At 37.0% G+C, this 22,897-nt stretch overlaps 1 protein-coding gene across 8 annotated transcripts in view; it reads left to right on the top strand.

Moving 5' to 3' along the window:
* The window catches only part of LOC133653267 (histone deacetylase 7-like), a 306,865-nt gene that overhangs the window by 126,966 nt on the left and 157,002 nt on the right, over window positions 1-22,897 (top strand). For 4 of the 8 annotated variants that reach the window (XM_062052360.1, XM_062052359.1, XM_062052358.1 and 1 more), the window contains one exon: window positions 5,096-5,161. Coding sequence is in view for 4 of the 8 variants with exons in the window: in XM_062052354.1 (XP_061908338.1) it covers window positions 12,663-12,701 (39 nt within the window). In the remaining 4 variants the exon portion in view is untranslated. Of the gene's footprint in view, window positions 1-5,095; window positions 5,162-12,536; window positions 12,702-13,676; window positions 13,751-22,897 lie in introns of those variants that run through there. The other 4 variants (XM_062052354.1, XM_062052355.1, XM_062052353.1 and 1 more) reach the window with 2 other exon arrangements.

The raw sequence follows: 22,897 nt of genomic DNA, 5'->3' as shown, positions 1-22,897 counted from the left end.
TAAAAGTTTGTTTCATAGCTATTCTGTGCTGATATTTCGATTAAACATCACTTCCAAGTGTCATGCAAACAAAAGTTAAAGAGTTAGTTAATGAGTTCTCTTGTTAGTTGTGTTACCTTATAAAGATGTAATAACTTGATTTTGCTTTTTAAACAGTTATTTTGAATTGAGCAAAGAGGCGTTCAATGACTTGTTGAACGTCAAGATTTATAAAAAGTTTGTTAAAAGCTATTCTGTGCTGATATTTCGATTAAACGTCACTTCCAAGTATCTTGCAAACAAAAGTTAAGGAGTTAGTTAAGGAGTTCTCTTGTTAGTTTTGTTGTCTAATAAAGATGTAATAACTTGATTTTGCTTTTTAACCAGTTGTTTTAATTGTGCAAAGAGGCATTCACTGATTTGTTGAACTTCAGGATTTATTAAAAGTTTGTTTCATAGCTATTCTGTGCTGATATTTCGATTAAACATCACTTCCAAGTATCATGCAAACAAAAGTTAAGGAGTTAGTTAAGGAGTTCTCTTGTTAGTTTTGTTGTCTAATAAAGATGTAATAACTTGATTTTGCTTTTTAACCAGTTGCTTTAATTGAGCAAAGAGGCATTCAATGACTTGTTGAACGTCAGGATTTATTAAAAGTTTGTTTCATAGCTATTCTGTGCTGATATTTCGATTAAACATCACTTCCAAGTGTCATGCAAACAAAAGTTAAAGAGTTAGTTAATGAGTTCTCTTGTTAGTTGTGTTACCTTATAAAGATGTAATAACTTGATTTTGCTTTTTAAACAGTTATTTTGAATTGAGCAAAGAGGCGTTCAATGACTTGTTGAACGTCAAGATTTATAAAAAGTTTGTTAAAAGCTATTCTGTGCTGATATTTCGATTAAACGTCACTTCCAAGTATCTTGCAAACAAAAGTTAAGGAGTTAGTTAAGGAGTTCTCTTGTTAGTTTTGTTGTCTAATAAAGATGTAATAACTTGATTTTGCTTTTTAACCAGTAGTTTTAATTGTGCAAAGAGGCATTCACTGATTTGTTGAACTTAAGGATTTATTAAAAGTTTGTTTCATAGCTATTCTGTGCTGATATTTCGATTAAACATCACTTCCAAGTATCATGCAAACAAAAGTTAAAAAGTTAGTTAAGGAGTTCTCTTGTTAGTTTTGTTGTCTAATAAAAATGTAATAACTTGATTTTGCTTTTTAACCAGTTGCTTTAATTGAGCAAAGAGGCATTCAATGACTTGTTGAACGTCAGGATTTATTAAAAGTTTGTTTCATAGCTATTCCGTGCTGATATTTCGATTAAACGTCACTTCCAAGTATCATGCAAACAAAAGTTAAGGAGTTAGTTAATGAGTTCTCTTGTTAGTTTTGTTGTCTTATAAAGATGTAAAAACTTGATTTTGCTTTTTAACCAGTTATTTTGAATTGAGCAAAGAGACGTTCAATGACTTGTTGAACATCAGGATTTATTAAAAGTTTGTTTCATAGCTATTCTGTGCTGATATTTCGACTAAAAGTCACTTCCAAGTATCATGCAAACAAAAGTTAAAAAGTTATTTAAGGTGTTCTCTTGTTAGTTTTGTTGTCTTATAAAGATGTAATAACTTGATTTTGCTTTTTAACCAGTTGCTTTAATTGAGCAAAGAGGCATTCAATGACTTGTTGAACGTCAGGATTTATTAAAAGTTTGTTTCATAGCTATTCTGTGCTGATATTTAGACTAAAAGTCACTTCCTAGTATCATGCAAACAAAAGTTAAAAAGTTATTTAAAGTGTTCTCTTGTTAGTTTTGTTGTCTAATAAAGATGTAATAACTTGATTTTGCTTTTTAACCAGTTATTTTGAATTGAGCAAAGAGGCGTTCAATGACTTGTTGAACGTCAAGATTTATAAAAAGTTTGTTAAAAGCTATTCTGTGCTGATATTTCAATTAAACGTCACATCCAAGTATCATGCAAACAAAAGTTAAGGAGTTAGTTAAGGAGTTCTCTTGTTAGTTGTGTTACCTTATAAAGATGTAATAACTTGATTTTGCTTTTTTAACCAGTTGTTTGAATTGAGCAAAGAGGCGTTCAATGACTTGTTGAACGTCAAGATTTATAAAAAGTTTGTTAAAAGCTATTCTGTGTTGATATTTCGATTAAACGTCACTTCCAAGTATCATGCAAACAAAAGTTAAAAAGTTATTTAAGGTGTTCTCTTGTTAGTTTTGTCGTCTTATAAAGATGTAATAACTTGATTTTGCTTTTTAACAAGTTGTTTTAATTGAGCAATGACTTCTTGAACGTCAGGATTTATTAAAAGTTTGTTTTATAGCTATTGTGTGCTGATATTTCGACTAAAAGTCACCTCCAAGTATCATGCAAACACAAGTTAAAAAGTTAGTTAAGGAGTTCTCTTGTTAGTTTTGTTGTCTAATAAATATTAAACGAATACTTTGTTCCCATAAAGCTACACATCTAAGATAACACAGGCGCCCTAAATGCATGCCACAATTTAGTCATAAAATGTGTTAATTAGTTTTTAGCATTTAGTGCCAACTCTTTAATCCTTCATCTTTTTTGATGAGACCATGTTTATCTTGTAAAGCAAACTATTTACTTACAAATCATTTACATTGTAAAGCAGTGTATTATTTTACATGCCTGTGGTTTTAATATTCAGTTTTTACAGTAAAATAAACACTGGACCTTGAAAAAAAGAAACCCTCACTTGATCTTGAACTTTTCTTGTACATTTCTCACCACACGCATTACTGTACTATTATGAATCCAATCGTGCAAGAAGAAGTCTTTATTTGTTGCACACGTTTGCATCTTGATGCATTTGGTCCATCAACCATCATTTTATATCAACAGTAGTGAGTCCTCGTGTTCTTTTCAGTATACAAAACCACATGAACAGGGTTTCCGCGGGTAATCAGAAAGTGTTTAAAAAAGTTTATAGAATGGATTCTGGAAAAATGAAGGCTTTGAATGGCATTGAAATGCATTAAATGCAATGTCCAGAGGCATTATTAGAACATTAAATACAGTTGATGAATAAAATAATTACATTCACAATTTCCTTTAAGGGACAAGCGGTAGGAAATGGATGGATGGATAAACCTGTCATCATTTTGATTGGAAGTACAGTATAATGATTGACAGGCGGAACCCTTTAGTTGACTAGTGTCTACAGCCGAAGCACGAAGTCAGAACTGAGCATCCTTGGAATGCTACATCCCGAGAACGTGAAGGAAATGCGAACTTTAGCAGAAGTAGCTGGCTGAAGAACTTTTCAAAACTCTGGTTAAACTCTGAGATGCGCTTTGCAGCCTGTGCTAAAATACCTTTAAACTTTGCACTAATGCCGTCAATGCTATGAAGTCCCTCAGCTAATTACAAGTTGGCATTCGAAGGCAGGAAGCAATTAACGGTAACATTTTTCTTTGGCGTTGCCAACAGAAACTTCTGCTGTCACCACCACACATGTCAGCTGCTGATACCAATGCAGAGAAATAGATAGAATAAATACATTCTTCAAATAATCAGTCCATCCATCCATCCATCCATTTTCTTCCGCTTATCCGAGGTCAGAGAAGCCCAGACAATCCCTCTCCCCAGCCACTTCGTCCAGCTCCTCCCGGGGGATCCCGAGGCGTTCCCAGGCCAGCCGGGAGAGATAGTCTTCCCAACGTGTCCTGGGTCTTCCCTGTGGCCTCCTGCCGGTCGGACGTGCCCCAAACACCTCCTGAGCAGATGCCCGAACCACCTCATCTGGCTCCTCTCCATGTGGAGGAGCAGCGGCTTTACTTTGAGTTCCTCCCGGATGACAGAGCTTCTCACCCTATCTCTAAGGGAAAGACCCGCCACCCGGCGGAGGAAACTAATTTCGGCCGCTTGTACCCGTGATCATGTCCTTTCGGTCATAACCCAAAGCTCATGACCATAGGTGAGGATGGGAACGTAGATCGACCGGTAAATTGAGAGCTTTGCCTTCCGGCTCAGCTCCTTCTTCACCACAACGGATCGATACAGCGTCCGCATTACTGAAGACGCCGCACCAATCCGCCTGTCGATCTCACCATCCACTCTTCCCCCACTCGTGAGCAAGACTCTGAGGTACTTGAACTCCTCCACTTGGGGCAAGATCTCCTCCCCAACCTGGAGATGGCACTCCACCCTTTCCCGGGCGAGAACCATGGACTCGGACTTGGAGATGCTGATTCTCACCCCAGTCGCTTCACATTTGGCTGCGAGCCGATCCAGTGAGAGTTGAAGATCTTGGCCAGTTGAAGCCATCAGGACCACATCATCTGCAAAAAGCTGAGACCTAATCCTGCAGCCACCAAACCGGATCCCCTCAACGCCCTGACTGCGCCTACAAATTCCGTCCATAAAAGTTATGAACAGAATGGGTGACAAAAGGCAGCCTTGGCGGAGTCCAACCCTCACTGGAAACTGGTCCGACTTACTGCCGGCAATGCGAACCAAGCTCTGACACTGATCATACAGGGAGCGGACCGCCACAATCAGACAGTCCCATACCCCGTACTCTCTGAGCACTCCCCACGGTCGAATGCCTTCTCCAAGCCAATTCTAATTCACGTTATTTTCTTTCAACTATTTAAGATTTTAATTGTAAATGCTTACAATTTTCTTTATACTGACACTTGTAAACTTTTGTCTATATATAATTATGTAGCTGGACATGGGCATTGTTTTTAAGTTGAAATAAAAAGCATAAATTAGATTTTCGGATACCCGCAAAACCCAGATTAAACTGTCGTTTCAAGGAATTTAGCGTAGGAACTTAACCTATAACTCAAAGATAATAAATGATTTGAAAGCAAACATTGCACCCACAAGGAAGATAATGGAGTGTGTAACAACCCCATTTAAAACATGATTTACTCTTTTGTTTGTTCTGCTTGTTAGGATTGCAGCAACTTCTCCTCGAAACTATTGTCTGTCATTTTATCCCAGGCGACAAAGGAGGGGTGCTGGCTATTAGATACACATGACACCCGCATGACATTTCCACACTTTTCCCTCTTGTACTCTTTACATGTGATTTGCAATTCACCTCCCGTTTCCCCGTTTGTACCCACAGATGGAATCATCACCCATAGGGACATCATAAAGACATAAAGAGAGACAGTATTTCATCCGGTGGCAGGTAAGGTTCATGACTCTCAAGTAGGGTTTCAAAGGGGTGGAAAGTTTCTGGTAAATTTCCGGAAATGTTCCGGAATTTTACCACGGGAAGTTAAGCTCGGGAAGTTTGGAAATGTTGAAAATGTTTTGATTATTCAAAGTTGGACACCGTCCATCTTATTGTGTAGAATAAGATGAGAAGCTTGTAAAACACTACTGCTATGCCACACACAGATATAAATAGTCAGCTAAACAACTGGAGTAGTCTTTAACAATATTTGACTGGTGGTCAAATGAATAGAAATAGGCTAGATGAATAAATGAACAGTCAATCAGCATGCTAAATCAAACTATAACCTACATTCTTGTATGACAACAGAATGGCTAGCAGAACAGAAGGCAGAGGAAATCACACCTTTTGATTTAGTTGAACTTTACAGATCACAAAAAAGGTCAATTCGGATCGCTAACGTTGTTAGCATAAATGAATGGGATTTAACATAGAGAAAATTAGCATCACGGCTAACGGAGAAATATTTTCCGTTCATTATGAGACTGCGGTGGTACATAAACCTAGCTAGCTAGAGATATTGGCGCCGAAATCATTTAACAAGTACAGGAACAGCTAGCTAGCTTGAGGGAAGTCTGCTGGAGTAGTCTACAGTCATACAGTAACAATCAATTACACCTCTATTAAACTTAAATACCATAGATCAAATATATTTACCCCAGTAATATCATCAACACTTACCAGTCCTTGGGCTCAAATACTAGTGTGGCCTCAATAGCCCTGCTGTAGTGTGTTGCATGCTGGGAATTATCTGTGCATGTGATGGAAGAATGCACTGCACATGTGATGGAGGAATGCACATTGCAGGGTTGAAATTCTACTGAATTTGCTTTCAATCAGGTTGTGGAGTTCCCTGCTTGGCACTCAGCATCAAGGGTTGGAGTTGGGGGTTAAATCACCAAAAATGATTCCCGGGCGCGGCGCCGCTGCTGCCCACTGCTCCCCAAGGGGATGGGTCAAATGCAGAGGACAAATTTCACCACATCTAGTGTGTGTGTGACAATCATTGGTACTTTAATCTTTAATCTTTAATCTTTTAGCTAATAATCATGCTGCCAGATCTAGCATGTCGCATTCAATGTTTATTCCCATGAATTCCCGTTAATTCCCATATATTCCCGTTAATTCCCGTGGTAAGTTTCCAACTTTGAATAATCACGGAATTTTGCAACCCTGCTCTCAAGTAAACAGAAACATATCAGTTGTGTTGGTGATGTTTCACTTGACACTTATTAAAACTGGGCCGCAGCTGTCGCCATTGAAACATTAAAGTGGAAAAATGCCATCAGTTCACAGGAAACCCCCTCAGGATGACATCTTGTAATATTTTTACAGTGTTTTTTCTTTTCTTTCTTTTTAACAACTGACACATTGCACACAGTCTCCACACGCCTGCGGTGACAGCACTTTTTCCAGCAGTGATCTAAACGGTTAAATTGTGTAGCAAAGTGCAGGGCAGGTGTCGGAAGAACACGCGGAGAGCTGCATCCGTTCATCAACTTTATCGTGTTCATTTATTTGTTTATTTTCAACAAGACGTCTCGCTGACTCGGGTTTCCACCGCAATGTCTGAGATAAAAAAAAAAAAGTTTGTCCCCGCCCCTCGCAAACCAGTTAGCCAGCTGTTTCTTCTTTGTGTGTTCTGCTTGGAGAAGAACACGCCTGTGTAGGATTACAATGCACGTCTGGCTCAATAGAAGTCAGCTCGTCCTGTGCCAGGCGACGATGACTGCATGCTAACCCCGCACGGTGCCCTGTGTGTGTGTGTGTGTGTGTGTTTGCAAGCATGTGTGTGTGTGTGTGGAAAAACTCGGTGAGGTCATGGCCATGACTTACAGCATCTGGTTACATGTGTGCAAGCCTACACAGGGCAACTGACACAGGCTCTTTCTCCATTGTCTCCCTCTTGAATTTGCTTTCCTCAGTTCACACAGTCCATTGTTAGAGTAGTTTAGTCAGTAAGTGGCGATATCCTGGTCGTGTGTATTAAGTATTGCGGAAGCACAATTTATAGGCCTGGGGGGTTTTACAAAAATAATTGAAATGAGCAATTAATTGACCCATGAAGGAAAACCCTCCTTCGTCAAGCTAGATCAGTGTTTTTTGATCAACCTTTTTTGAGCCAAGGCACATTTTTTGCGTTGACAAAATCCAGAGGCACACCACCAACAGAAGTTATTAAAAAACGAAACTCAGTTGACAGTAAAAATGTTGTTGTCGCAACCATAATAATATATTTACATCAAACCACAATTTTGGTTTAACCATTTCCTCTCCAATATTATCAGCTAAGATGTTCAAGATTTTCTCAAACTTACTGCACTAGAAGCTACCTAGCAGCATAGACCAGAGTTTTTCAACCTTTTTTGAGCCTAGGCACATTTTTTGTGTTGAAAAAATGCGGAGGCACACCACCAGCAGAAATCAGTGTTTCCCACACATTCATTTATTTGTGGCGGCCCGCCACGAAAGAATTACGTCCACCACAAATTAAAATTTTAAAAAAAAAATTAAAAAACTTTTTTTTTTTTTTTTTTGTCCTGTCCAGCTTCTCAGGCAAATCATATAGTTGATGTAGATGCCCATATTGGCTGTTCAGATTTACTTTACAAAAGAGAAGTGTAGGATTGTTTTCTATTGTTTTCTGTTTATTTGTTACTGACTGTGGCAGGACACCTCTGCCTCTGTTTCACTTTATGTTGCTGGTAAATAATATGGTTGTAGTAGTAGGCTAAAGTTAAATTATTTAGTATGCACTAACTAAAGGGGCAGAGCTTTATGAGACATTTTAGCTTTTATATTTTATAAGATATATATTTTTTGTAAGTACCACAATTAATAAATATATTTCAGTGAATAACTTATTGTTCAAATCTGTATATAAATATGTACATAAAGTGTTGTAATTATATTGTAAAATGGATGGATGGATGGATGGACGTTTAAGACAAAACTGTTATCATTAATTAGTAAGTATAAATTTTTTGAGCCTTTTTAGAGAAAATCATATCATTGTAGTAAATTATGCAAATCACTCGATGATGTCATGGTGACCACGCCTATAGCCACGCTCATAGCCACGCCCCCACCGCCACAGGTATCTTGGCAGTTTATGGGAAACACTGGAAATCATTAAAAAACGAAACTCGGTTGACAGTAAAAAGTCGTTGTCGCAATTGTTGGATATGACTTTAAAGCATAACCAAGCATGCATCACTATAGCTCTTGTCTCAAAGTAGGTGTACTGTCACCACCTGTCACATCACACCCTGACTTATTTGGACTTTTTTGCTGTTTTCCTGTGTGTAGTGTTTTACTTCTTGTCTTGCGTTCCTTTTTTGGTGGCTTTTTCTCTTTTTTTGGTATTTTCCTGTAGCAGTTTCCTGTCTTCTTTTGTGCGATATTTCCCGCATCTACTTTGTTTTAGCAATCAAGAATATTTCAGTTGTTTTTATCCTCCTTTGTGGGGACATTGTTGATTGTCATGTCATGTTCGGATGTACATTGTGGACGCCGTCTTTGCTCCACAGTAAGTCTTTGCTGTCGTCCAGCATTCTGTTTTTGTTTACTTTGTAGCCAGTTCAGTTTTAGTTTGGTTCTGCATAGCCTTCCCTAAGCTTCAATGCCTTTTTTTAGGGGCACTCACCTTTTGGTTATTTCTGGTTTAAGCATTAGACACCTTTTTACCTGCACACTGCCTCCCGCTGTTTCCGTCATCTACAAAGCAATTAGCTACCGCCTGCCACCTACTGATATGGAAGAGTATTACACGGTTACTCTGCCCAGCTCTAGACAGCACTGACACTCAACAACAACACATCATTTGCAGACTATAATTACTGCTTTGCAAAAACTATTTTTAACCCATATAGGTAAAATTAGATAATCTCCAAAGGCACACCAGATTGTTACAGTGGTTGAAAAACACTGAGCTAGATGAACCCGCCTCATTTATACACTCAACACATCACGGAAAACATCTTTGTCAAAAAAGCCTGCTTTGCTACACATCTTAAAATAAAGCACAGCACATTTCAAATTCGCATTTAGTCAGCTACAGAAATGGGAGCTGTTCAATGTGATCATTTTGGGTGTTTTCAGCGAATAGGCTAACCTAGCTGTTGTATGTGATTTATGGGTTATGTATAGAGCTACATTTGATATGTAAAAATGGAGTAAAGTGCACAATAGCACTTACAGGAGACACACACCATCTGTGGGAGATAAACACACCCCATTAACATTAAAGGTACAGACACAAAATGGCGATACTACTGAAGAACAATCTTAAAATTCCAGCATTAAGGCTCAATTTATTCAATCCATCAATCAAAGCTTACTTAAATAGCCCTTAATCTTGAATGTCTCAAAGGGCTGCACAAGCCACAACGACATCCATAACCTCTCTACACAGGAGACGGGGCAGAGCAGAAAAGAGGGACGGCAGATCAACTGGTCTAAAAATGGGTCTATTTAAAGGCTAGAGTATACAATTGAGTTTTCGGATGGGCCTTGAATAAACAAGAATTGCAATTCAGATGTGAATCGATTTATTTTTACTAACTATTAGCCTCCCAGGTGCGCGGGCTGCAATATACAGTACTACAGTCTGAAGTTAAGTAGAGGGCCACAAAATACCCTAGTCTAGTGTATAGCTGAGCATAAGCGAAGCAGAACCATAGAAATACATTTTATAAGATATAAAGACTTATTGTTCGATTTCAGTCCTGCAGCTGACAGTCATGTGCATCAAAAATGGACAGAAAAAAACCCCAGCCGAACAAGAAGTGAGATGAAGCTACAAAATGCAACCACAGATTACTTTTGAATGGCACTCGGTGGAGTTTGTGGTGTTTTTTTGTTTGTTTTTTCTTATCCGTTGGGTAGATAGCAGGCTACGCCCTAGTTTCCTGGACACGACATAGTTTTTGCAAAACCCTGCGAACAAACTAACCGACCAAACAATGCAGAATGCACTAAAAAAATGTGTGACCGTCACTACCTTACATCAAGAAAAAGTAGTTCATCTTCCTCACAACCTATAAAAGACAGCCTAAAACTCGCAGTGGGACTATTTAAAAAGTGAATCTATATATACAGTACAAGCCAAAAGTTTGGACACACCTTCCCATTCAATGTGTTTTCTTTATTTTCATGACTATTTACATTGTAGATTGTCACATCAAAACTATAAATGAACACATGTGGAGTTATGTACTTAACAAAAAAAAAGGTGAAATAACTGAAAACATGTTTTGTATTCTAGTTTCTTCAAAATAGCCACCCTTTGCTCTGATTACTGCTTTGCACACTCTTGGCATTCTCTCCATGAGCTTCAAGAGGTAGTCACCTGAAATGGTTTTCACTTCACAGGTGTGCTTGAAGCTCATGGAGAGAATGTATGCTATGTAGAGCGAAACTAAAACTGAACTGGCTACAAAGTAAACAAAAACAGAATGCTGGACGACAGCAAAGACTTACTTTGGAGCAAAGACGGTGTCCACAATGTACATCCAAACGTGACATGACAATCAACAATGTCCCCAAAAAGAGGGATCAAAACAACTGAAATAGTCCTGATTGCTAAAACAAAGTAGATGCGGGACATATAGCTCAAAGGAAGACATGAAACTGCTACAGGAAAATACCAAAAAAAGAGAAAAAGCCACCAAAATAGGAGCGCAAGACAAGAAGTAAAACACTACACACAGGAAAACAGCAAACAAGTCCAAATAAGTCAGGGTGTGATGTGACAGGTGGTGACAGTACACCTATTTTGAGACAAGAGCTATATTGATGCATGCTTGGTTATGCTTTAAAGCAGGGGTCCCCAAACTTTTTGACTCGGGGCGCCGCATTGGGTTAAAACAATTTGGCCGGGGGCCGGGCTGTGTATATATATATATATATATATATATATATATATATATATATATATATATATGTGTGTATATATATGTGTATATATATATATATTAGATATAAATATATATATACATATATATTTTATATATATATATATATATATATACTAATATATATATATATATATAAATATATATATATATATATATATATATATATATATATATATATATATATATATATATATATATATATATATATATAAATATATATATATATATATATATATATATATATATATATATATATATATATATATATATATATATATATATTAATATATATATTAGGGCTGCAACTAACGATTAATTTGATAATCGATTAATTTTTCGATTATTACTTCGATTAATCGATTAATAATCGGATAAAATAGACAAACTACATTTCTATCCATACCTATTTAGATTATTGTTTCTCAGCTTTTTGTACACGTTGTAGTTTATAAATAAAGGTTTATTTAAAAAAAAAAAAAAAAAAAAATTAAAAAATTAAAAAGCCTCTGCGCATGCGCATAGCATAGATCCAACGAATCGATGACTAAATTAATCGGCAACTATTTTTATAATCGATTTTAATCGATTTAATCGATTAGTTGTTATATATATATATATATATATATATATATGTATGTGTGGGAAAAAAATCACAAGACTATTTCATCTCAACTGTTTTTTCCCACACATACATATTACGCTCTACCACGGTATCGAGCACTATTTTTTGGATAATCTAATTAAGACATATATATATATATATATATATATATATATATATATATATATATATATATATATATATATATATATATATATATATAGCGCACTTTCCACACGTGCGATGATGTTCCGTTATCGATGAGAAAATGCATTTTTAGACAATATGATTTGCCTGATCGGCTAGGAGACACCGTGAATAGCAAGCAGTACAAAGGGGATATATATATTTTTAATATATATATATTTTTTTTAATACTTGGGACTTCCGGCGGGCCTGATTTTGAATGCTGGTGGGCCGGATCCGGCACGCGGGCCGTAGTTTGGGGACCCCTGTTTTAAAGTCATATCCAACAATTGCGACAACAACTTTTTACTGTCAACTGAGTTTCGTGTTTTAATGATTTCTGCTGGTGGTGTGCCTCCGCATTTTTTCAATGTGCCTTGGCTCGAAAAAAGGTTGAAAAACACTGCCCTATGTGATTATTACGTTTGACACGCCTGGCCTATGGGCTGCAGTGTCACTCCTATAAGATCACCATACAGTACTTTGAGAGTTATGTAAAAACCTGTCAGTCATGTCACGTCCTATAATGAACACTCTTGGACACGCTGTTTTTTGAACACCGTGTCTTTTGAACACGCTGTCTTTTGCACACTCCGTTTATCACTCCAATTGTGTAGGAGTTTTGTTCAGGGGAAAACTAAGGGCACCGATAACAACTGGCGCGATTGTTGTGGTTGCCGCGTGGAGCTCATGTTTCCCAGAAGTCTTGGTTTTCAAGCACGCAGGTCAGCTGACCGTGGCATGGTTAATGCATCTATGGTCATCTGATAAGACTTCCACTGACGAGGTAAAAACGGCCTTTTCTCTGTTTTTGTTTCGCTTGGTGTGCCGATTTGTGAAGTAAACCCAAGCAAAAACTAGTTCTTTTGTCGTGATCACTTGGGCGTATTAACCTCTGCTTTGTGCCTCGTGCAGGGGTTAGGCTGGTAATGGCTGTAACAGTAGACCGCTATTTTTGACCCGCCGAACAAACGGCTCAATTGTGCTGCCTGAAGGTGCGTGAAATGACTTGATATGCCCGGGGTAATGTGGTATTATATCCCTCCTACTCCCACCCCATGGGGCCCTACTGTTCGTCAAGTGTGCCAGTCTTGCATTCGAACGTAAATATGTACGTGGTGTGGTGTGAAGTGACAACTCCTCGGCATTTATTAGTGCAGTGTTTTTCAACCGTTTTTGAGCCAAGGCACATTTTTTTCATTGAAAAAATGCGCAGCCACACCACCAGCAGAAATCATTAAAAAACGAAACTCGGTTGACAGTAAAAAGTCGTCGTCGCAATTGTTGGATAGGACTTTAAACCATAACCAAGCATGCATCACTATAGCTCTTGTCTCAAAGTAGGTGTACTGTCACCACCTGTCACATCACATTATTTTGAGTTTGTTGCTGTTTTCCTGTGGGTAGTGTTTTAGCGCTCCTATTTTAGTGGCTTCTCTTTTTTTGGTATTTTCCTGTAGCAGTTTCATGTCTTCCTTGACCGCTATTCCCTACACCTGCTTTGTTTTAGCAAAGAATATTTCAGTTGTTTTTATCCTTCTTTGTGGGGACATTGTTGAGTGTCATGTCATGTTCGGATGTACATTGTGTACGCCGTCTTTGCTCCACAGTAAGTCTTTGCTGTCGTCCAGCATTCTGTTTTTGTTTACTTTGTAGCGAGTTCTGCATAGCCTTCCCTAAGCTTCAATGCCTTTTCTTAGGGGCACTCACCTTTTGTTTATTTTTGGTTTAAGCATTAGACACTTTTTTACCTGCACGCTGCCTCCCGCTGTTTCCGACATCTACAAAGCAATTAGCTACCTGCTGCCACCTACTGATATGGAAGAGTATAACGTGGTAAGTCTGCCGATCTCCAGACAGTACAGACACTCAAAGGCCTACTGAAAGCCACTACTACCGACCACGCAGTCTGATAGTTTATATATCAATGATGAAATCTTAACGTTGTTAACTTATAAAGCGCAATTTTAAATTTCCAGCTAAACTTCCGCTTGAAAACGTCTATGTATGATGACGTATGCGCGTGACGTCAATCGTTGAAACGGAAGTATTCGGCCCCATTGAATCCAATACAAACAGCTCTGTTTTCATCTCAAAACTCCACAGTATTCTGGACATCTGTGTTGGTGAATTTTTTGCAATTTGTTTAATGAACAATGAAGACTGCAAAGAAGAAAGTTGTAGGTGGGATCGGTGTATTAGCGGCTGGCTGCAGCAACACAACCAGGAGAACTTTGAGATGGATAGCAGACGCGCAAGCCGCCGACCTCACCTCGACTTCCTCCGTCTCCGGGCCGCCGACCGCATCTATGATCGGGTGAAGTCTTTCGTCGCTCCGTCGATCGCTGGAACGCAGGTGAGCAGATGAGGGCTGGCTGGCGTAGGTGGATAGCTAATGTTTTTAGCATAGCTCTGTGAGGTCCCGTTGCTAAGTTAGCTTCAATGGCGTCGTTAGCAACAGCATTGTTAAGCTTTGCCAGGCTGGAAAGCATTAACTGTGTGTTTACATGTCCATGGTTTAATAGTATTGTTGATCTTCTGTCTATTCTTCCAGTCAGGGGTTTATTTATTTTGTTTCTATCTGCATTTAAGCCCGAGCTTCACCGATGTATTGTCGTGGAGATAAGTCACTGTGAATGTCCATTTCGCGTTCTCGACTCTCATTTTCAAGAGGATATAGTATCCGAGGTGGTTTAAAATACAAATCCGTGATCCACAATAGAAAAAGGAGAGAGTGTGGAATCCAATGAACCCTTGTACCTAAGTTACGGTCAGAGCGAAAAAAGATACGTCCTGCACTGCACTCTAGTCCTTCACTCTCACGTTCCTCATCCACAAATCTTTCATCCTCGCTCAAATTAATGGGGTAATCGTCGCTTTCTCGGCCCGAATCTCTCTCGCTGCATTGAAAACAATTGGAAAATGTGAGCAGCCCTTCCTCCTGTGACGTCACGCTACTTCCGGTAGGGGCAAGGCTTTTTTTTTTTTATCAGAGACCAGAACTTTATCGTCGTTGTTCTCTACTAAATCCTTTCAGGAAAAATATGGCAATATCGCGAAATGATCAAGTATGACACATAGAATGGATCTGCTATCCCCGTTTAAATGAAAAAAAATTAATTTCAGTAGGCCTTCACCAACGGCACATTATTTGCGGATTATAAATACTGCTTTGCAAAAAATATTCTTAACCCAAATAGGTGAAATTAGATTATCTCCCACGGCACACCAGACTGTATCACAGTGGTTGAAAAACACTGTATTAGTGTGTCAAATCAATTCACGTCGTATTAACCTTTCAGCTAAAGCATCCCTGCTGTGGTAGGCGCGTACACACACACAATACGGTTGAAATTTGATGGAACTAGTTTACTAAAGATGAATTCCGGCGGTTCAGCCATCATTTTCTTTTAACCTAAGTCTCACCTACGACTCCATAAAGTGACCACTGGCGCTGTGATGAGTCTGTGGTCCTGTGTTTGCAAAGTAAATCCAGTATGTTTGGTTTAATATTCATATGGGTTTTAGCCTATTGAAACAAGGGGTCTTATTTGACCGTGAGATACAGTCTGGTGTGCCGTGGGAGATTATCTAATTTCACCTATTTGGGTTAAAAATATTTTTTCCAAACCAGTAATTATAATTCGAAAATAATATGCTATTGTTGATTGTCTGTGCTGTCTAGAGCTGGGCAGAGTAACCGTGTAATACTCTTCCATATCAGTAGGTGGCAGCAGGTAGCTAATTGCTTTGTAGATGTCGGAAACAGCGGGAGGCAGGGTGCAGGTAAAAAGGTGTCTGATGCTTAAACCAAAAGTAAACAAAAGGTGAGTGCCACTAAGAAAAGGCATTGAAGCTTAGGGAAGGCTATACAGAACGAAACTAAAACTGAACTGGCTACAAAGTAAACAAAAACAGAATGCTGGACGACAGTACGACAGCAATGTGACTTACATTAGCAACATCACATGGCCACATATGCACAATTCAACATGTCCAGAAAGGAGTAGGAAGTAGCAGCATTGAATTAACCCTGACTTTTCTCCATGTGTGTTTCTAATCCACACAGTCAGGTCTTACTTTTACACTTCCAGTATTTCTCCAGCTATCGTTTTGTAGCTTTGTTCCCGTGCTTGGAAAAACAACTTCTTTGTAGCTGTTAGCTAGCAATTTGTCGAGTGAGAGAATCGATGTTTTGGTCAGATCGTACACGTTTCATTGTGACATTCGCCACGCCAACTAGCGGTGGGGAGGCTCGTAAGTCGTAACCCAAGACTTTTGCTTACATCTGAGCTTAGTTAGCGGAGAGACAGCTCATATCCCTAAAACTTGTGAGCTGGGGTACTTGTGAGCTGGGGTACTTGTACGCGTGTAATGTTTAATTTAGCATTATTTATGTGATTGTTCATGACTTTATCTGCATCACATCTTTCTGTGCCGTTTTTTAGTTTCCTTGTTGTCGAGATGATGTCATCTTTGATATTCGTCCACTTCCTTCATGTCTTTGTTTACGTCCGGTTCTCCATTTATCTTGATTTAGATTTTACAGTTTTCTCAGGTTGCTTCCTTTCAATCAAACAATAGAACTTGCCAATAATGATTCATAATACAGTAGTACTTCAACTTACAAGCTGAATTGATTCGACGACATGGGTTGCTAACTCAAAACATTGTCCATTGAAATCATTTCAAATCCATTTGATCAGTGCTTTGCTGGCACAAAAGCTGGCTCTTGCTTCAATAAGGTGCCAACTCGCAGTGCTACAATTACAATTACAAACTGCTACACGGTCAGTCATGTTTTGATTATTTATCTCTTCAACAACAAGATCTGATAGTTACAGCTTATGTTATTCTATTCTGTGTTATATGTGTTTTATGTTGCACCATTGCGCCTAGTCAAATTCCTAGTTTGTGAACCCGTTCTCAAACAATGGCAATAAAAACTCTTTTGATTCTGATTCTGATTCAATTCAATTAATATTATCCGCTTCTCCTTCACGCTCACTTTCTTCATTCCAATGGTTGAAAAACAAAGATATGTTGATGTCTAGCAATTAGCTAATAGCCATTAGCAAAATTGTGGCTAGTTGAGCAACAATCGTGTTCCCATGTTTAGTTTTTACAAATTTTTACTAATTGGTTCTTATCTAGTTTGCACTTTGTCCGTGTTATTATTATCATTATTAGGGTCCGCCTGTACCCTGTATAAAGGACTCCCACAGGGAGTCTTTTGTACAGGTACAAAGGAACCTATTGAAATTGTAAGGTTTATTATTATTCCGCAGCTTTGCGCACTACTTTGCCCCCCTTAACATGCTTCAAAACTCACCAAATTTTATACACACATAGAAAAACTGTGACAGCACACTTTAGTAAAAAAACCAAACACCAAAAATCAAAATTGCGCTCTAGCAAACTGCCTGTAACTCCCACTAGGAAGGTCGTAGAGGCATGAAATAAAAACCTGTATGTAGGTCTCACTTAGACCTACAATTCATAATTTCACATCCTCTGGCAAAAACCAATTTCCCCTTCAACACAAAAAATGACTAAAAACACTCATTTTTGCCTCTTTGAGCTGTAATTTGACCCCCTTAAAATACTTCAAAACTCACCAAACTTTTTACACACATCGGGCCTGGTGGAAATTGCGATCTAAAAAAAAAAACCGAACCCCAAAACTCAAAATTGCGCTCTAGCGCAATTTTTGAATAAAACAGAGACAAAACTGCTTCTCAGAGGAAAACACTTCCGGTAGGAACGTTTTAGAGACATGAAACAAAAACCTCTACGTAGGTCTCACTTAGACCTACAAAAATCAACAGGAAGTTTGATATCCCCACTTCAAAACAATTTTTTTTTAAAAAGCGGTCACAAAACATCAAACATTATCTCCTCTGAGCGCGTTTGTCGTTTTGGCTTCAAACTACTACAGGAGAGGGATTGAACCCTTTTGATTAAAATTTGGCGAAAGCGTTGTAATAAGTGCTACGGTTTTGATTTTACGAGCCTTCAAAGAAAACAACCACTGTGCCGTAGCACCTAGGAAAAAAACACAGACACAACTTCCTCTAACTCCCAGTACGAATATCGTAGAGACATGCAACAAAAACCTCTATGTAGGTCTCACTCAGGACTACCACTGGACAAAAGTATTGGGACACCTAGGACTAGCACCAGCCAAAATGCGGACCCGACCAACGCTGCTTGCAGCTTTAATTATTATTGGGTTTTATCTAGATTACACTTTTTCTGTATTATTACTATTATCATTATTATCGACTCCTCTTTGCCTCATTCTTTTTATTTTCCTATTTTAATGATGTTAGGTCTGTGTTGTTGTTGTTGTTGTTGGGGACAAGTGTTGTAAATTAGCTTTGGCTACAAACACTATGATGCATACATTGGATAACTGTTTCAAGTATCTATGTTTCTGTATCTGTCCCTATTTCAAATAAACCTTTATATATATATATATATATATATATATATATATATATATATATATATATATATATATATATATATATATATATATATATATATATATATATATATATATATATATATATATATATTAGGGCTGCAACTAACGATTAATTTGATAATCGATTAATCTGTCGATTATTACTTCGATTAATCGATTAATAATCGGATAAAAGAGACAAACTACATTTCTATCCTTTCCAGTATTTTATTGAAAAAAAACAGCATACTGGCACCATACTTATTTTGATCATTGTTTCTCAGCTGTTTGTACATGTTGCAGTTTATAAATAAAGGTTTATTTAAAAAAAAAAAAATATATATATATTTTTTTATTTTTTTAAAAAGCCTCTGCGCATGCGCATAGCATAGATCCAACGAATCGATGACTAAATTAATCGGCAACTATTTTTATAATCGATTTTAATCGATTTAATCGATTAGTTGTTGCAGCCCTAATATATATATATATATATATATATATATATATATATATATATATATATATATATATATATATATATATATATATATATATATATATATATATATATATATATATATATATATATATATATATATATATATATATATATATATATATATATATATATATATATATATAGTTAGCGAGTAAAACCAGATGTTAGATCTATATACAGTATATTGTTAGCGAGTAAAACCAGATGTTAGATCATACGGTGTCCATTCTGGCAATGGCTACACCAACTAGCGGTGGGGGGCTCATAACTCACACTTATGCTTGCAACCCAAAACGGAAATACTCTTTTTTTTTTAGAATTTTGCCTATCGTTCACAATCATAATGAAACCCATGGCGACGGATGGTTTTTTTTTTTCTGTTTGTTTTAATGCATTCTAACTCATAAAAAATGTTTAAAAAAAAAAAGGCCGCTAACAGTGGAGCCAAAGGGAGGTCCTCTATTCCGCCCATAAAACCCAATAAAAACCATCAAAAATCACCAACAATACTCCAGTTACAAGTCGTGACTTGAATATTAACCAAGTGATATTGTTAGTATAAACACTAACACAGATTAACTATTTATGTGTGATCACGATCTTGAATGCCAATGTTGACATGATTGACTGATGAGCTGCTTCCTCGTTTCCTTGCTAGTCAAACTTTATTGTCGTTCATAAATCATGCCTCTCACCTGGATAGTAGAACAAGGACGTGTTCCGACAATTTGGTACAGTTCGACAGCCAATTTACACCTGGAAATGGCGAGGACGACACGAAAATACGCTTGGTTCCACCCCGCTTTTCTTCACAAGGATTATGAGTCATTCTTCATCTAAACAGTAATATTCCAGCATCCTAATGACAGCAGACATTGTACAGTAAGTGATGCTTTATAATGTTTGTGTGAAGTATGCAGTGAGTAGTAAGTAATCAGTGGTGTAGTGCTGTGATTCTTTTTTGAAGTTAATGCGCCAAGTATGCTTAAAATGAGATACATTTGTAAATATTAAATGTTATTATTAATGTGCCTGCTACTATATTACATATATACTTCAGTGTTTCCCATAAACTGCCAAGATACCTGTGGCGGTGGGGGCGTGGCTATGGGCGTGGTCATCATGACATCATCGAGTAATTTGCATAATTTACTACAATGATTTGATTTTCTCTAAAAAGGCTCAAAAAATGTATACTTACTTATTAATAATAACAGTTTTGTTTTAAACGTCCATCCATCCATCAATCCATCCATTTTACGATATAATTACAACACTTTATGTACATATTTATATACAGATTTGAACAATAAGTTATTCACTGAAATATATTTATTAATTGTGGTTCTTACAACAAATATATCTTATGAAGCTCTTAAAGCTCTGCCCCTTTAATTAGTGCATACTAAATAATTTAACTTTAGCCTACTACTGCAACCATATTATTTACCAGCAACATAAAGTGAAACAGAGGCAGAGGTGTCCTGCCACAGTCAGTAACAAATAAACAGAAAACAGTAGTGGTGGTAGATAGACACAGAGCTTCATCAAACATCTGATCCACTGAACAAAGAGCTCCAAAAATCTTGAACTTTAGACTGCCATCAGTTTTACTCCCTACACTTAACCATGTGTTTCCTACTGCCTGCAGACTTGGCACCCTTTGTTATATACACATGTGGTGTTTCTAATATAAATACATTTAATAAAGTCAAATACAAATAAGGCAACAAGAGAAGTATCCTACACTTCTCTTTTGTAAATCTGAACAGCCGATATGGGCATCTACATCAACTATATGATTTGCCTGAGAAGCTGGAGAGGACAAAAAAAAAAAAAAAAAAAAAAAAAAAAATATATATATATATATATATATATATATATATATATATATATATATATATATATATATATATATATATATATATATATATATATATATATTTGTGGCGGACATCATTCTTTCGTGGCGGGCCGCCACAAATAAATGAATGTGTGGGAAACACTGTACTTACATTGTGTATATAAAACCTTAATGGAGGTGTTTGTATGTTTTTGTGAGGGCGTTATAGGCAGAATAGAGCGGCTACCATAAGCTCCATTTATTTACTATTTAGAATGTTTTAAAAAGAAATACATCCATCGTCATGTCTTTCACAATGATTGTGAACAATTTGCAAAATTCCCCAAAAAAGTGTGGTTCCCCGTTGAAGCATAACAAAAAGTTGAGAACTTAAAAGTCAAACTCGTATCTCAAACTACTTGTAAGTTGGGGTAGCACTGTATTATATAGCCCGAAAAAATAGCACTCTATTTTTGAATTTCTGCATAAAGGCGTATCTGTAGGATGTCTACTTTTATTTGGTTTTAAAGCAAGCTAAGATTATTTACAAAAGCATAATTTATACGCAAAGTATTTCAACAGAGAACACAAAGATCCGGTACAAATGAAGTTAGTGGAAAAATACACCTCTTAAATTGCACTCAATGCATTTTAGGAATCTAGATGACTTATTCCTCACGTGTTTTGCTTTTTCTTTGGCTTTAAAAACACAACTAATATTTGTCGTTGGGGGCATGGTCTTTAACAGTAAATGACTACTTTGACTCTGCAAAATAGCAGTAATTGCATTTGAAGCATGATGAGTGGTCAACATTTAGCAACTTTATCTACCTCTGTATGTGCTTTGAAATGTTGTCTGCGCTACTCAATTCAGTGTTTCCCACACATTCATTTATTTGTGGCGGCCCGCCACGAAATAATTAAGGCCGCCACAAAAAAATAATAACTTTTTATTGTAAACATTTTTTTTTTTGTATTTTATTTTATTTTATTTTTTATTTTTATTTTTATTTATTTATTTATTTATTTATTTTTTTTGTGTCCTGTCAAGCTTCTCAGGCAAATCATATAGTTGGTGTAGATGCCCATATCGGCTGTTCAGATTTACTTTACAAAAGAGAAGTGTAGGATCAAGATTTTTGGAGCTCTTTGTTCAGTGGATCAGATGTTTGATGAAGCTTTGTGTCTATCTACCACCACTACTGTTTTCTGTTTATTTGTTACTGACTGTGGCAGGACACCTCTGCCTCTGTTTCACTTTATGTTGCTGGTAAATAATATGGTTGTAGTAGTAGGCTAAAGTTAAATTATTTGGTATGCACTAATTAAAGGGGCAGAGCTTCAAGAGACATTTTAGCTTTTATATTTTTATAAGATATATTTTTTTGTAAAAACCACAATTAATAAATATATTTTTGTGAATAACTTAAGTTCAAATGTGTATATAAATATGTACATAAAGTGTTGTAATTATATTGTAAAATGGATGGATGGATGGACGTTTAAAACAAAACTGTTATTATTAATTAGTAAGTTACATTTTTTTAGCCTTTTTAGAGAAAATCATATCATTGTAGTAAATTATGTAAATTACTCGATGATGTCATGGTGACCACGCCCACAGCCACGCCCCCACCGCCACAGGTATCTTGGCAGTTTATGGGAAACACTGCAATTGTTTAAAACTCATGCGTGTTTACATTGAACTCACCAGTGGTATTTTTGTAGGCTGAGCAGTTCGCTTTTTACCACTTTTACAAAATGTTTTCCGTTTTTGCTGCATCGTCCAACACACTTATTAATAAATTACTGTTTAGCCAAAGACAGTTTTCCTATCCACTTTCCCATGCAATCCAAGCCATTATGAAAGTTAGAATACTTAGTGGTTTTACATAGTTAGTTTTCACATTCTGCCAATAGCAGCCACTCTAATTTGGAAAAGTAGTTTTGAAATATGAGCAAATCAGAGATCAAGCAGCGTCCCAACCTCAGCCGGAGTTGTGTGGTGGTCATACGTCAGAGTGTGACAACTGATAGCTCATCAAAGGGTTAGGGTTTCTGCTCCATGTTACAGTCCAGCCCAATAACAATGTTTTATTGAGCGGGCTGCTATGTTGACATTGTCTGACCTTTAAAGATGAATGGACGTCTACATCGCCGACCTTACCA

Source organism: Entelurus aequoreus, linkage group LG07 (assembly GCF_033978785.1).
Source record: "Entelurus aequoreus isolate RoL-2023_Sb linkage group LG07, RoL_Eaeq_v1.1, whole genome shotgun sequence".
In the NCBI taxonomy this organism is placed as follows: Eukaryota; Metazoa; Chordata; class Actinopteri; order Syngnathiformes; family Syngnathidae; genus Entelurus; species Entelurus aequoreus.
Note: the sequence above shows the minus strand (reverse complement) of the source record. Positions and strands in the feature narration are given on the sequence as shown.